General features: G+C 37.6%; 1 protein-coding gene across 2 annotated transcripts; it reads left to right on the forward strand.

The window, feature by feature from the left end:
• The first annotated feature begins 329 nt into the window (after window positions 1-329).
• Window positions 330-15,467, forward strand: rbm12bb (RNA binding motif protein 12Bb). 2 transcript variants are annotated; one of them, XM_039736474.1, is made up of 2 exons: window positions 330-637; window positions 13,067-15,467. In XM_039736474.1, exon 2 carries the CDS (start codon window positions 13,081-13,083, stop codon window positions 15,064-15,066), a length of 1,986 nt encoding a protein of 661 aa, XP_039592408.1. In that variant the 5' UTR covers window positions 330-637; window positions 13,067-13,080; the 3' UTR covers window positions 15,067-15,467. The 2 variants fall into 2 exon arrangements, with proteins under 2 accessions (XP_039592408.1, XP_039592407.1); XM_039736473.1 differs by having other exon boundaries at window positions 331-507.
• Window positions 15,468-15,778: the final 311 nt, after the last annotated feature.

Raw genomic sequence — 15,778 nt, forward strand, 5'->3', positions numbered from 1 at the left:
ATTGGCTCAGATGATGTGTTTTTTTCTCAAGGAGCGTATAAGGAGTGTATAAATGGATACAAATAATTGCATTTAAACGATTCGCCAAAATCTGTTGCATGTAAACGATACTGTTTTAAACGTTATTGTTATTTCATCAGAAAACCCGGTTTCCACGTCTGCCTGTATTAGTTTTAATGGCACTTTTGCCACTCGCAGCACGGCGGACGCGCTGACGTATCGTGTCCACTGGGCGACACACTGAATGCGGCGTCTATCTATATCCCGTCTTTCTCTACAGGACTCTATTGGTCGAAGCGAACAAACTTACGTCATCTCTTTTTTTCTCCACCCCCAAAACTGAGCGGAAGGTGCTTTAGGTCCTTCAGCGGAAAAAGAAGAGCCAGAGGAACTGACGCCATTTCGATGTTTTCAGTTGCTACGTATTCAAAATATTCAATTGCCACTCGTCTATTTCCAGCTGAGAGGAAACAGCGATTGTGTATTTCGGTGGTTTAACTGGTGCAAGTATGTAAGCTCAGACAAATTTGAATGTGTCGTTAAATGAAACCAACTTGACAAAGGCCGAGTTGAGTCGGTTGTGAGGTTGTCAACTGCTGCTTTGTTACAGACACAGAGTGTACAGATGACACGGGAGGTAAAATGGCCAATTTGTGTTAGCCGCTTAAGTTACTAATGTTACGGCGTTTTATATTTGCGAAAAGATGTCGGCATTCCTAAATAGAACCTTTTTCGTTTAGAACTGTTGAACTGCAGCCGTACTGTTTGTAGTCGCTTGGTGGCGCAAAGTGACATATATACCGTATATGTATTTTGTTGCTTTTAACCTAATTGGTGTGTGGCGGTAGGTTGAAAGAAAAAAAAAACCTTGTGTTTTCAGTGGTTGGTTTTCTACTGTTTTCATGCGTGTATTCCTTTTTTGTGTAGATTATATATAAGATGTAGTTCATGCTTAATATTCTAATGTTCAAAAATTGTATTAACCTGTGAGTAGATTAATAGTATATTAAGAAAACATTCGTGTTTGTTCTGCCAATGTTCCAATTACATAAATTGGCCACTCGAAATTGGGGCGTTATGACTGTGTGCCCCACTTTGCCCAAGACTGGAGCCGTCCGCACTCCAGAGTAGCTGAGTGGATTCTTGGCGACTCCTCCTTTTCAGGTTGAACAGTGGTTAAACGTATATTACGAGAGACGTTTTGATGAGAGTGAAAGTAGCAAACTGTCAGATGGCCTCAAGATTTTGCCAATAGAAACTGCTACCTAAAAAGTGATGCTAAAAGTATGATGTGTAACTGCTGATTAATCTGTGTCTTTAATGACATTTTTTTTACATTTCTCACAAGTCTTGTTTATATTCATTAAACAGTTTATTGTATAATATGAATTATTTACATTTTCATATTCTTGGGATGAAAAGAGCATTTGAGATGGATGATATGGAGTTCAATAAGTTATAAAATTTTCCTGTTTGGAAATGGATTCTAACAAAAATGACGATGGCAGTGTTTCATATGGCATTTCCCAAACTTTGAGTTAATTATTGAAAATAGTAGATGTCTGTTTAATCTTTAATCAAGTAAACATCAGTCTGGGGGACTGTTTATGCAAGAAGTGTTATTGGACAAGGTTACAAATTGATCATCACAAGTGAAGAGTTCAAAACAAAGCGCAGGCTAGTTACACTTTCTTTGTTACAAAAGCCATGTTTAATAGTAATATGGTTTGCTTAAAATCATTTGTAATTGTCACAATACTAATTGATGTCTCATTAATCTTTGAAAACCTGAAGGATGCTGCAGTTAAGTAAGATGTGTAAAAACAGGTGTCATACATTAACATAGCTCTATGGGTTCCTGTTTATTTAACATGTATTGCTCATGCATAAATATCTTAACGTGTGTGTGGCAAGTCTGACTTCAGAGCTGGTTGGTGAAATTCCTAGATGTCAGTACTTGTGCTCAGTGAGCACTGTGATAGACCAGAGATTTTTATTAATGATTGGGATGTGGCAAGGCAAAAAAAATATTTAAATTGCTTGATTTTCATTTGTAATTTGAGTCCAACCAACCCACTCCTCCCAGCTCTTTATCTCTGTATCCTCTTTTAAAAATGTATTCTTGAAAGTAGGGTTACAGTTGTGTGGTTTTTTGTTTTTTTTTTTTTGTCTGTTAATTCGGGCGATTCCCCATTCTCTCTCTCTCCCCCCCACCCTTCTAATGAAGAGAAGACATTGTCCAGTCTGCAGTAGTCCACAGTTGGTATTTCAAGCAGGGCTGTGTAGTCGGAGTCGAGAAGTCGGAGACAATTTTGGGTACCTGGAGTCGGCAAAAAGTTAACCGACTCCGCCTCCTACTAAATTTAAATGGGAATTAAAAAAGTAAGTTGAAATTTCCCAATTCACAAACGGTCATAATGAACTACTTCTCTGCTGTAAGAATAAAGCCCAATGCATGCAGTGCATAATGTTACCACAAAACGAACATGTCAAGTAACCATGAAGCATGCTTTTCATTGACTGTATGCGTCACTATATGAGATGTAATGCACAGGTAAGGTGCGGCACCGCTTTCCATTGTGTTGTGTTCCACTGTTACAGGGAACTGTGAACCTAGCCTAAAGCCCCCCATACATTTACAGATGCACTGCCCATTTTTCAGCCGTTCAACGAGTCATCATGCGTCAAACGCCCGAAAAATCATCTGGTGTGTTCTCAGCTCCGTCGGCTCCCCTTTGCTATGCACTAGTGAAGGGGGCCGAAGGAGCTGAGAACACAGATCTCCCTACCTGTCTCCAGCAGAGGCTCGTTCTGCTGATCAGCTGGCCGGTGAGTGACACAATGCACTAAACTTCCGGCTGGCTGACAGAGGAGACGGCCACTGCAGCAGACAGAGGCATCACATTACTTTGGATGGGGCGGTAGTGAGATTTTCGCAAGCTGGATCTGCCCGTCCATGTGGACACCCGCAATTTGCGGCCGCCAATCAATTGTGTTTGTCTTTAATCTGGCATTATAGTAGAGTGTTGACTTCCTAGCCAGTAGTTCTGTGGTGAAATGACATGCATGTTGCCTTCCTTTCCTTCAATGGATGTAGAAAATACATTAGCATAGTATATACATACAGAGGAGTCGGAAGATTTAGAAACGTCGGAGTCGGAGCATTTATCTACCGACTCCACAGCCCTGATTTCAAGGCCCTGTTTTGTCCTTTAAGGAATGGCTTTCTTGCTGCCACACGCCCTGTCATACCTGCAGCACAAAGTCTCCTCTTCACAGTAAAAAGGGAGACCCTTTTTTTTTAACCACTATGAACAGGTGGTTGAAGCTTTTGTGCTACGAGTCACCTATCGCGCAATCTAGTGACCTCAGACCCTTGACTTCTGATTGGGTTGTGACTTTGGATCTTCCAAATCTCCTTTAATCTATTCCTATTAGTTTCTTCCAGTTTCCAATGGCCTTTGGATTGTGTAAAAAATCATACTCACACTTTTGTTTTTTTATTTATTTTTTGCAGTTTCTGTAAATGAAAGGTAATAATGCTTTTCCTCATTTCATTCATTAAGTGCCATTTTCTTGCCATCATCACTGGAATGTTCTCCAAGTAGTACATTGATGGGTGTAGTAACACAGTCTGTTCCAACTCTGCTTGATGGTTTTTAAGTAATCAGCAGAAGTTGAGCCCCCTTTACAAATAGTTTACTTCAACCTGCAAGGCTTAATTTACTTTAACTGCTGCAGGACATCTGCTGTTTGTAAATAATTAGTTGTTCCTTGAAGAAGGCCCATTTGTAAATAAACTGGTACTTCCTTTTTTCAGTGTTAACCTAAACTTTAAATGTAAACCTCTGATAGTTTACTGCTTACCTTTTCACCATTTTAAGTCATTCATTGCATTTCAACTGATTACATTCAAAGAAAAACTGGAAGGACTGAGGTGTTCTAAGCCTTTTAACTGGTTGTATGCAATATTTGATAATATTTGAAAAGGTGAATTAAAATGGTGTTTTATAAAGGAACATTGTTTTGTGACGGGGGTAAGAAGTACTTTCTTTGAATTTTGTCATTTTCATGAAGGCATGGAATGTAGTCATCCATGAAGTTTCTTTTTAAAAGTTAATGGCTTATGGGGGCATAATCTTTGTGGGCAGTCTTTTAAAATCACCTGACAGTTTTTTATATTGTTTAATACCAGAATGAAGAGAATTTGGCATTATTTTGTTTGCCAGAGTCATGTTAAAGTGCAAACTGTTGCAGCAGTACTATCAAACATTTATACATCCAAATAGAATTCAACAACATGGTTCAGTATTTGAATAAAAACTAAGGAAGCAGCACCAAGTGTTGGGAGATTGTTAGGTGTGTGCCACAGATAACCTTTACCTGTTTATGCAGTAACTCGTCTCTATCCAACAGGCAATCAAGTGCAAAATCAGTAATAGTTACCGCATTTTCTTTATCAAAAGAGGATATTACAATTAAAACTGTGCGAAACAAAGGCTTTAAAAAAGAATCCAACATCCAGGATAAGAGTTATGTCTTCCTTTTCCACTATTTTTTCTGAAGTTGTGCAGCCTTTATCATAAATTTCAGACAACAGAACTACCTGGGTTGAGTTTATATTATCTTACTGTTATTTAAGATTTGATTATTTGGTTTGATTGCAAATACACATACAATCTTTGTTAAATTAGGGGTCTGCTATATCAAGAAAACTTTCGCATAGTTCACACTTTACCGCATTTTACGATTTTGACTGATATGTGGTTCTAATGTTAGGTTTTCCAAAAGTAGTAATTGTTTTGAACGCAGAATTTTATACATAAATGTATTTATAGGTATTTGAATATCAGTAACTTACTGTATTACATTAACTTGCACTACTTTGTGCATCTTAATTTTTTGTCAGGTTCTGACATTTTCTGTGTAGGCTTTAAGATCTGAAATACAGTTTGTACAGACTATTAGGAAAACTTGTAGCACAATTTATTAAAATTGAAATTTGTTTCAAAGAGATCAGTTCTATAGCTTTTGAATACTGCTGCCAGCTGTTAGAGTTGTTTTTAAAATGAATTAAAAAAAACGGCAAAAACCTAGTTTTTTTCAACTTGAGAATCTAGGTTTCAATTACAGGTATATTGCAGCACAAATTAGATTTTTTTCTTTCCCACCACTCATGTAACACTTCCAGTCATTTTAGTGAAATGTGATCAACAAAAAACTTGCAATCATTGCATAACTATTTCATGTATTGGATTATGACTTCAGTGTGACCTGTGTTTGAAGTACGGATGCGCTAATCCTACTGCTTGATGGCTGACAAGTAGTTCTAGTAGGCTAATAGAGTAGTGAATGAATACCTTTTATTAGAAAGGACTTAAATATTACAAAGAACAATTCGAGTTTATTAAACTATAGTGAAAGAAACTATAGATTTTGTTCAAGAAAACAGACATTTTTAAATATTAAAAATAACTATTGTAAATATTTAGCATTATACCAACAAGATACAAATTTATTTCAATTAAAAAAAAAAAAAAGAAAAAACTCCTGCCCAATTTTAATTCATGATATTATTACGTATTTTTTTTTAAATCGGCACTGCTCCAGTGCCTCTACTAGAAACAGCATTCAAAATCTGTTAACTGTCTTAACTGGTATTGACAGAAGCCTTTGTACTAAAGTAGCCAAGGAAATAAATCGGACAATATTGCTAAATCAGAAGAGGAGAATGTATCTGATCTAGGAATATTAGGTTCTGATTGGTATGCATGCGCTTAAAGTTTGTGTATACATAGTAGAATGAAATTCTTACATGCATGTCTTATTGGAATAGTGAAAGCAATATAATAACAAAAAAATGCATATGAGTGTTTGTAGTTTTTCATTTTGTGTTGTCAGCATTTTTATTTTGGCCATGGTACGTCTGCAAAGTATGACCTGCATATTCCTCATACACCGGTTGCTTGAATGACCTAGATAAACACTTTAACAAAGGTGACACTTGAACACACCACTCTTCACACAAATGATAATCTCTGTGCGCATTGATTGACATAGAGCCCATGTTTGTTCTTGTCAGAAGTTGATAGGTTTACCCTGCTTAAAAGGATTTTCTCGTCTAGTAGTGTCAGTTGCACATGCATCAGTAGAGTTTGTGCAGATATTGAGTGCAAGTCATTTCATTAAGTAGAGAACAAGGGTCTTGTACATATTTCACAAATTAAACAACAGAATATACTTAACTTTGCATTATGGAATTTTTAAGTATTTCCTCTTCATTATCATAAATAACAAGTGATCCCTTCAATGTAATTTTATGAATAGGAAGGGTTGAGTTTTCTTATCTTTAAATTACTAGAGCTAACATTTATAGAATTGACAACTCCCTCTGAAGTTTCTTCATCACACAAATTACATTTTGTGGTGTTTTGTTTTTTTTTTTCTCTCTGAAAAATTTCCAAACCGTTGTATCTTAGTTTGCATTTAAGATTTATGTGGAGATGTGGGATATCTAAAGTGCAACTGGCAGTTAAATAAAGGGGTACAAGCAAAACCTAAGGCTTTTGAAGAATCAGGGTGTCATTTTTAATTCAGGGCAGCAGCAAATCTGCTTTTTCAAATTTTATATATAAAACGAAGGGTGAACACTCATTGTCCGCCCATTCACAGTGAGAATTGGCATGGTGTCTTGTTGCAATTAATTAATCTATCTTTATTTTTATATGTATACAGTACTAGCTGATTACCCAGTGCCTTCGCTCACTGAGTGCAAGGGAAAAATTAAAAATGTAGTATATAAATTGTTAAACAGTAAAACATTAACATTTAAGAAGTAAAGATACATTGAGCACTACTGGAGTGCTTTAGGATAAAGTACATTTTAAAGGCGCTATAACATAACAGGTAAGTAGTACTAACAGCAGCTTAAATGTATTTGGATTATCTCTCAGTAGGAGATCCCTTGTGAAAGGCGCTACATGACCGGTGTGGTATAGAATTAACATTTTGTATGTGATCCTCGTAATTTCAGACTGACAATATTGCACTATGTGCCTGTGATTTAAGGGAAAAATTGTTCTGAGAAATGTGGACGCTGCCATTCCGTGCTCAACGGGCAGAAGGTCCAAACAATTCCCAAGACCAATTCTTTACATGAAGAGGTTGGCACATCTTAGATGTAAACCCTAAATGTTGTTAAAAGAATTCATCACAAAAGCAACCTTGAATCTTGCGGGGTTTTAGTGACCCTGACTCACCTTATGGGACAGTAAGTAGTCATGCAGCGCAATTTACAAAGAGAGTCTTGCTTCGATGGTGCTGATTACACTCATTCGCAAAGATTTCCACTCTTCCAGTCGCCGACGGGGCACTGGAAGTGTCACAAACAGTGCGAGAAAAGAGGATGCTACCCAAAACTGTGAAGCTCTCGACCCGGTGGAGGAGCCTAACATTCCATGCCTTTCAGCGTCCACTTCGTTCTCACGACCCGTCACTGCTGAAGGCGGTCTTCACATTGTTCACAGCTCAGCGCAGTTAAAAAGCAGAAAGACGCAAAGCTGTTTTCCCCATCTCTTCTACTATAAAGTACTGGCAATTTAAAAGAAAAAGTTACAATGTGGCAGTTTCCGCAATAGTGACGTGGACGAATAAATAAAACTTCTCTATCAGAACGTGCCTGGTGGCGGACGGATCAGCACTGGAGTCCGGATACGAGGGCTGGGAGAGGGCGACTTCTATGGTATAGATTGGCGTGTTTGTATTTATTTCTTTTCAATATCAGTAAAATAACTCTTGCACAAATAACAATTCGTAAAGACGATATAAAAATGGCGTCCACAAACAAAGTGATTAGTTCCTGTATTATGTTCTGTGCTCATACATAATTTCCGTTTCAAACGTGAAAAAAATTTTATATATAGATATTTTTATAAACTTAGTTATGTAGTGATTGCTTCATCAATATTGGCATCTCCACTTTTGTAGTTTATTCAATTCTTGCTCAGTTATGAATATATTTGACTAATCACATGAAATTAACTCTATTATTAAAGACATTAGAGGTCTCATTATTACAAGGAAAAACAGGCACAGTGAGTTATAAGATGATTTTCAGAAGATCCTTTTAATTTCCTTTGTAGCAGCATTTACGAATTTGATATTGTAAGAAGAGTCATTTTAATTTCTAGCTCTTGTTTGCATTCTTGCTGGACATTTATAGGCACCCAGCATTAACAGTTCTAGTTATTTTTACTGTCAAAGTTGCATGTGAAATGTTCATTTATCTTCAAAATAAGATTCCAGTATGCAGTTTGCTACATGTACTGTAAAGCTGTAAGCTGAAAAAGTTCTAGATTACTAACTACCAGTAATGGCGCACCGCACAATAACATGCAGTGAACACACTTGACTTGAGCATTTCTAGTTTTCATCCTCTTTCTCTGTTTAGCATTCGTTTGCTCAGAGGTTGATGCGCTTGCTGCTTCCTGAGCAGCTCTTCAGGCGCTTTTCCACTGCATAGTACGGCACGACACGGTTCAGTTCAGCTCACTTTTGGGGGGTTTTCCACTGGGAACAGTACCTGGTCCTTTTTTTTAGTACCACCTCAGCCGAGGTTCTAAGCGCGCCGAACCGTTACCAAAACGTGACGTGTAAACTCTGCTGGTCACTGATTGGCCAGAGAAAATCGTCATTACTGCGTCACTGAACTTGCGACACGAGACACAACAGACCCGCTAGATTTTTAGCACAGCCAGCCAAGGTTCGGACGCACCATTTTGTTTTAACCAAAAATGGCTGTTTTGTGGTCTATTGAGGAAGTACAGACGTTCCTCTCGTTGGTAGCCGAGGAGCGGATCCAGCGAGAGCTGGATGGGGCGACGCGGAATAAAAAAGTTTTTCAGGAGGTCGCTAAGCTCTTGGGCGCACATTGCTACCATCGGACTTACAAACAGTGTAGGGACAAGTTAAAAAAAATGAAGAGCGAGCAGTAGAGGCGGCGCAACTATAACGACACATGAATAAAACCCCCCACTCTAAAGCGGTACTAAACTGCAGTCGAAACGCAAACCGAGCCGAACCAAGGTGAGCTGTACTGAACCGTGCTGTGCCGTACTATGCAGTGGAAAAGCGCCATTCTTTTCTCCACCCTAGCGGCCCGCTGCTTCTCTTCTTTCATTGGCATGTTTTCGCGTTAAAACTGATTGTTAGTTTTTGTGTTGCAATTACTTAGTACGTTTTCTTTTAGTTTTTCACTTAAGCTGGCACTTAAGTCTTCAATCTGCCTCACGAATGATTAGCGAAGGTGGTAGGGAATGAGAACGACGCTCATACACATGCGCCACATGGCCGCCCTGCTGCACACTGCCGAGAGTTGATTCTACAATAAAATAAAAATAAAAAGAGTAATAAAAATCATCACCCTGAAAACGAATAGTAGACGTCACATAGTATATGTGTACCAAATTTCAAGTCAATAGGTCAAATGGTTTGCAAGCTACAGGTGATTTAAAATCCTGGACAGACAAACGAACATCCATGGTAGCGTATTGTATATAAAGATCAACCGCGTTACTTACCCATTTGGAATTTGGAGTTATGAAATGTGAGCATAATTCCCTTTACTGTGTGTGTCTGTGTGTTTCACATCCTTTTTCCATGATGTTGTTTCTTGTAGTGTTCTCATTGTGTCCTTTGTTGTTCAGCTGATTAAAGGATTGTGCCCTGCTACTGAAGCTGAAGACCGCATTTTTCATTGTGCCAAGCCTCTACATACTGAGTCCATTGATGTCTGCCCTCATTATTCATCTATGAGTGATAGACATCATAACAGAAACAACATGTTTGACTGAGTAGCATTTTCTCATATAAATGTCCCTTAAACAGTGCAGGGATAGAAATGCACTTTTGATGAAACAGTTTATTATGAGAGGAACATTTTGCTCACATTTATACAGTTAATTATTTTGGCATGCATTTCCGCATGTAACATGCTAGGGACGACCTATTGGTCTGTTAGCAAAATGTACTGCATTACATTTCTCCTCAGAGTTTTCAGGAAAATCTGTACAAAATGTTGGCTAAAGAGGTCAATGGCAGATCTGCTAAAATCTGTTGTGCTGCGAGGTTCGTGGAAGATGTATTTGGAGATGATAAATAGTCCAGACTATTGTTTTCACACCACAGGTGGAAAGTACAAGGCTACAAATGCACCATTTCAAATGTATGTTTGAAGACATAGAGGAACTATTTGAAGAACATAAGACAGTGGTGCAAGAGAAGCTGTCTGCAATGAAACATTTAGCGCTAAGCAGTATTGAGAAACCAGACATGAGAGATTCATCAAGTGCACTTTTGTAAGGCATGGTGCGTGTGGACCTGCTGGGTCTGTAAAGGAACCAACAAGTATTGAATTTGTGGATATAAACTGATAGAAGCTATGCTGCATGTGGACCACTATGTCATTATGGCAAAGGTCTTTTTTTAGGTATCTAAATCCTAATAGATAAAATTATTCTTTGATACCTAACCCACTAAGGAAACATGAAATTCGTTACTTGTTACTTCCTTACATTCAGACTCTCCTAACAGTATGTTGGCTTCTAATAAGAAAAGTAAGAATACATGTGTAAAGAAGCAATCCAGTCATACATGACTAATTGCTAAATAAGAATGTTCTACAGTCCATATTTCAGGAGTGGCATGCTCCACAGATTTGCTTTTGGGACAGTCATAAATGTCTTTTTACTCAAGGACACTATGCCAGAAATTTTGCTAACAGTTTCTCCCGGAAATTCAACGGAACTGTTGTTCATTATCCCCGTGTTTGTCTTAATTTCCACCATGCCGTGTAAAGCAAGGTACAACAGTCAAAGTAAGTTGTAAAGGAGTTGTAGTTGACATCTTTCTCTTATATAACTATACAAAATACAGCTTCAGAGAGATGCTATTGTCAGTCATTTCAAATATTGTATACTAACCAAGCTTATTCATATCTTTTATTCTAGTTATTATCTTGGCATGTATAAATGCTTTTAAATATAGAAATTACAGCATTAAATAGAAGAGGTTTCAAAATCTGGTTGTAGTAAAACCATGTGCAGCCACTTTAGGTTAAAGCAACTTTCGTGATCCTAAGTAATTAACCTGCTTGACAAAATGTTTTGTCAGCTCTAACAGAGTTCAGTATTGTGTATTTTTATCATCACTCTTAAACTGGGATGAAGTCAGTATAGAAATTCATCCTGGGGCAAAAATCTTTTAAAGGTCTTTGTCACATTAAGTCTTTACAAATAAGAGAACTTGTACTCCAATCATTATCATCTCTGGTACTGTGAAGACTAGCATGAGATTCTTTTAAACCTATGGTAATGGTTGTAGATATTTCATCTTCTGAAACCACTAGGTAATTGCCACAAAAATCTATTTACTGAATAATTTTGAAAAACGTAAATGAGTATATATACTGCAGGCTCCTCTGATAGGACCATCATACTAGATAAGAACATTTGCAAAGCTATCCCTAAACTTTTACCTTTAATTGAGATGCTGTTTCATCCCTTGCAACCTATCACATTTCTATTCTTTTACCTACCATCACACACTATGGATAACAAATTATTTCATTATGTACAGTTAATGAAGTAGGCATTTAACACTTTTAAAGTAGTTGTTGGCCTCTGCGGCACCAGAGAAATTTGTGCACCAATATCCAAAGACCCCAACTCTATATGTGTTATCTAAATGTCCTATGCAAATGGTAAAATGGCAACAATTTGAGATCAATTGAACAGAACATACTCCCATTACATGGAGTAAGTCCTAACCATTTTGTCAAGCAGTAGTTTACTACATGGATAAATGTAGAATTTAATTATCATTGTATATCATATATTTCTCATTGTAATAAAATGGGGTGGAGAGGAATCTGAGTATGCAAGATTCATACTGGAAAATGATCCCAGTTCCCCGGAGCTGTAATTTTTGCTGGGCTAACCACTGTGCAATATTGCTACCTGACAATAAATACAAATATTTTAATAGTCAAGTTATCTTAAATGATCAACTCACTCACTGCCTTATTTCTTGTAATGTGTTCTGTTCTCTTTGTACTTTTAAGTAATGGTCATGTGTTGCAAGGTGGGTTCTGTGTAATTTTTAGTCACTGAAGGTATTTGTGTTTTTGATGTTCCATTATACCACATACTGCCAGATGGTTCCAGAAATGTCAGAATTGTTGACATGTATTAGTATGTATGTGTACATTGTAATGCCAGTGGGACAAACGCCTTTTTGAGTAGGTAGCAATTATTTGCACTTTCAATGGATTATGAAGACTGCCTACAGCTGCACATTTGTCTAAACCCTTAACAATGGAGTAGATAACTGGATGGGGACCTAAACTGCACAGTTCCTATTTGATTTTATAGTTTTGCCTGTGGAGTTTATTGAATGAGCTTCAGTTACTGTTTTCATGTGTTTTGGGAGAAAATGATGCAGTGCACCAGGGAAAAGCTGATGAAATTAGTGTCTGATGTATACTGCAGTTTGCTCAGTTGTTGCTACCTTACTACACACCTTTTAGATTTCACTGCGAGTTGTGCCATCAGACCCCTCCACCTTTCGATATGTGTTCAGTGTTGCATCACAGAAAGTGTTTCAAACTTGGTGAGCTATCATTTTTGGATTTAATCCTGTGTTTCTTCAGAATGGGTCTTGTTGAAAATGGTGGATTCAGTTTGGGAACTTTCACACTTGCAAAAAGTATTGTCAAAGCATTCTTCATTTTCGAAGTTTTTTTTTTTTTTATTTAAGTTATTTAACTTTGTGGTCTTGCTTTCATTGTTTGTTTGTTGTTTTTGATTTTTCCACAGCAATATGACCTTTTAAGATTTTAGAATTGCTGTTAAGGTTGTCTGCATGCAGCAGTGTTGTCTAGCTGTGGTGTTAATTATTCATAGAGAATTAAAGAATGTCTACTTCATTTTCAGGTATGCATTTCAGGAGTTTATAGATACCTCATCTTGCTATAGTAATGCTGTTGTTCTGTGTGCCTTTTCACCTACAGGTGCTGTTTTTTTTATGCTCAGCATGGCAGTGGTGATCCGTTTGCGGGGACTTAGACTTGAGGCTGGGTCTGAGGATATACGCACATTCTTCACTGGACTAAAAATACCAGATGGAGGTGTGCATATAATTGGTGGACCTCTTGGAGAGGCTTTCATTACTTTTTCTACTGATGAAGATGCTCGACGGGCTATGACCCGTTCAGGCGGATCAATCAAAGGCTCATCTGTGAATCTTCTACTAAGCAGCAAGGCTGAAATGCAGAACACTTTACAAATGAGCAGGAAACGAATGGAACCTTCCAGAAGAGAGGTTGCAATTGAAAAATTCAGAGAGAGAAGATCGGATTTAAGTGATATGACTGCTTCATTTGCAGAAAACCTTGTTGCAGAAGTTCGACGAATGAGCCGGACACACATGAGTGGAAGTGCTGCCCAGCATGATTATCTTCCACCTTCTCAGAGCCACATAGCCAAGAGTTCTGTGTCAAATCCTGGTTCTAGTGGTTATTTATACTTGTATGGAATGCCATTCTCTGCTACAGAAGATGATGTAAGAAAGTTTTTTGGAGACTTATATGTCGATGAAGTTATACTGTTCAAAAATGCACAAGGAAGAAATAAAGGAAGTGGCATTGTAAGATTTGTATCAGAAAGCGATGCATATAGAGGTCTAGAGTTTGACAAAAAATACATTGGATCTCGTTTTGTGAATGTGAAACTTTCCTCTGAGAAGTACTGGATTAATGCTGGAGGTTCTGTAAAACTGAAGGAAGGTCTGATGGTTTACCAACGTCGTCACCATTCCCCAGCTTATCAGAGAATGAGTCGTTCGAGGTCAAGATCACCAGTAAGATACAAGTCCAATTCATTTTCAACATATAATGAAGAAAAGCATTGTATACTTCTGAAAAAACTTTCACATTCTACTGATAAAAGGGATATTTTGGAATTCTTTAATTCAGCAGCTTTGAGTGAAGACCAGATCATGTATGTGTATGACAAGGATGGTAACAGGACCAGAAATGCTATAGTTATGTTTAAACGATTAAAGGATTATTGTAATGTTCTAGAGCAAACAAACAATGTCCTTAAAAATCGCATAATTGATGTGATACCAGTATCAAAGGATGAAGTGATGGATATGTTGCACTATAAGAGGAAGACAGAAACCTTCTATTCAAGATCTGATAAGCAAATGGAGAGAAGAGAGAGTGAGGAAAAGTATTCATCTTTAAAAACTTGCATTTATGTGAGGAACCTTCCATTTGATGTTCGTAAAGTAGAAGTGAAACGTTTATTTGAAGGTTTCAGGATTTCTGAAAATTCTGTTCATTTGCTTACTGATGATGGTGTTGGAGTGGGTGAAGCTGTTGTTAGATTTCGATCTGAAGAGGAGGCAGCAAAAGCTGAACTTTTGAATAGAACACAGTTTTTAGGAACGGAAGTGTTGCTGCGACGCATCACTGAGAAACAGATGAAAGAATTTGGTGTTTCGGACGATTTCAGAAATGAGGAAGGTGATTATAGTCAAGAGAGCTCCTTAACATATGACAACAGCAGGGCATTCTTTCCTGATGAAAAGCCCTATCCAACAACAGAGTTTGAAGTTCCAAAAGAGAATTATGTTTCTAGAAATCAGGATCCTCCTTTTGGTTACAGTGACGATCATAATGGGTATGATTCAACGTTGGATAATGGTGGTTTCAAGAATGGAAATAAGGAACCTGAACTTGGTGGGACAAATACCACATTCTTTGATGGAACTACGTGTGTCAAGCTGACAAATTTGCCATCTTCAATATCCATAAATGAAATATATGACTTTTGCTATGGCTATCAGGTGATACCTGGTTCTGTTTCTCTCCAATATACAAAGAGGGGACTCCCTAAGGGTACTGCCACAGTTGTATTTGGGTCACGTGGGGAAGCTGAATCAGCAGTTAAAGAGTTGAGCGGTCGACCTGTTGGGACTCAAAAAATATATTTGCATATGCTTTAATTAGGTGTGTGCTAGAAGGAGCGCATAAGGTTACTATGTTTCATTTTTTTCAGCTGTATAATGTTGAGATGTGAAATTTAAATTTGAGTGCATATTTACTGCAGCACATGAAAGCAGAATGAGAATGCCGTAGCCAAAACAAAATCTCTTATTCTGAATGCAGTGAATCTGTGTTCTATTAGTAAGATATTTTTGTGTACATGCCAATTTCTTTACATCCTTCATAGAAGTCTGATTTTCCATTTTGCAGATCTAAGGCCAAACTGCATATTGCAACTTTTTTTTTTTTTTTTTAAACTCCCCCCTTCAAAAAGAAGCGCTCTCTTTACACTTTCAGTTCCTTTGTTGTTCACTTGCAGATGTATGTCAATAAATATTTCCTCATTTATGTTCTAAAGTTATCATGTTTTTTTTGTCCTAGTAATACAACAAAGTTTCCTTCCTTCAAAATAAGTTGGCTACATTGAATTCTTTGAGCAGCATTTTTCTGGTTGAATTTTCATATTTTCCAAATTATATTATTGTTTGGTGGTTATTTTAATTAACTGTGCCAGACATGCAGGTTAGGTGCATTAGCGATTCTGAATTGTCCCTAGTATGTGCTATGTGTCCGTGTGTGTGTGTGTGCGCACACCCTACCCGGGGTTTGTTTCCTGCCTTGTACCCTGTGTTGGCTGGGATTGGCTCCAGCAGACCCCCGTGGCCCTGTAGT

The sequence above is a fragment of the Polypterus senegalus genome, chromosome 15, assembly GCF_016835505.1.
Source record: "Polypterus senegalus isolate Bchr_013 chromosome 15, ASM1683550v1, whole genome shotgun sequence".
NCBI classification, from domain to species: Eukaryota; Metazoa; Chordata; class Cladistia; order Polypteriformes; family Polypteridae; genus Polypterus; species Polypterus senegalus.

Excerpts from the sequence above, each read along its gene's own strand:
- rbm12bb (XM_039736474.1), top strand. The coding sequence starts at position 13,081 with ATGCTCAGCATGGCAGTGGTGATCCGTTTGCGGGGACTTAGACTTGAG.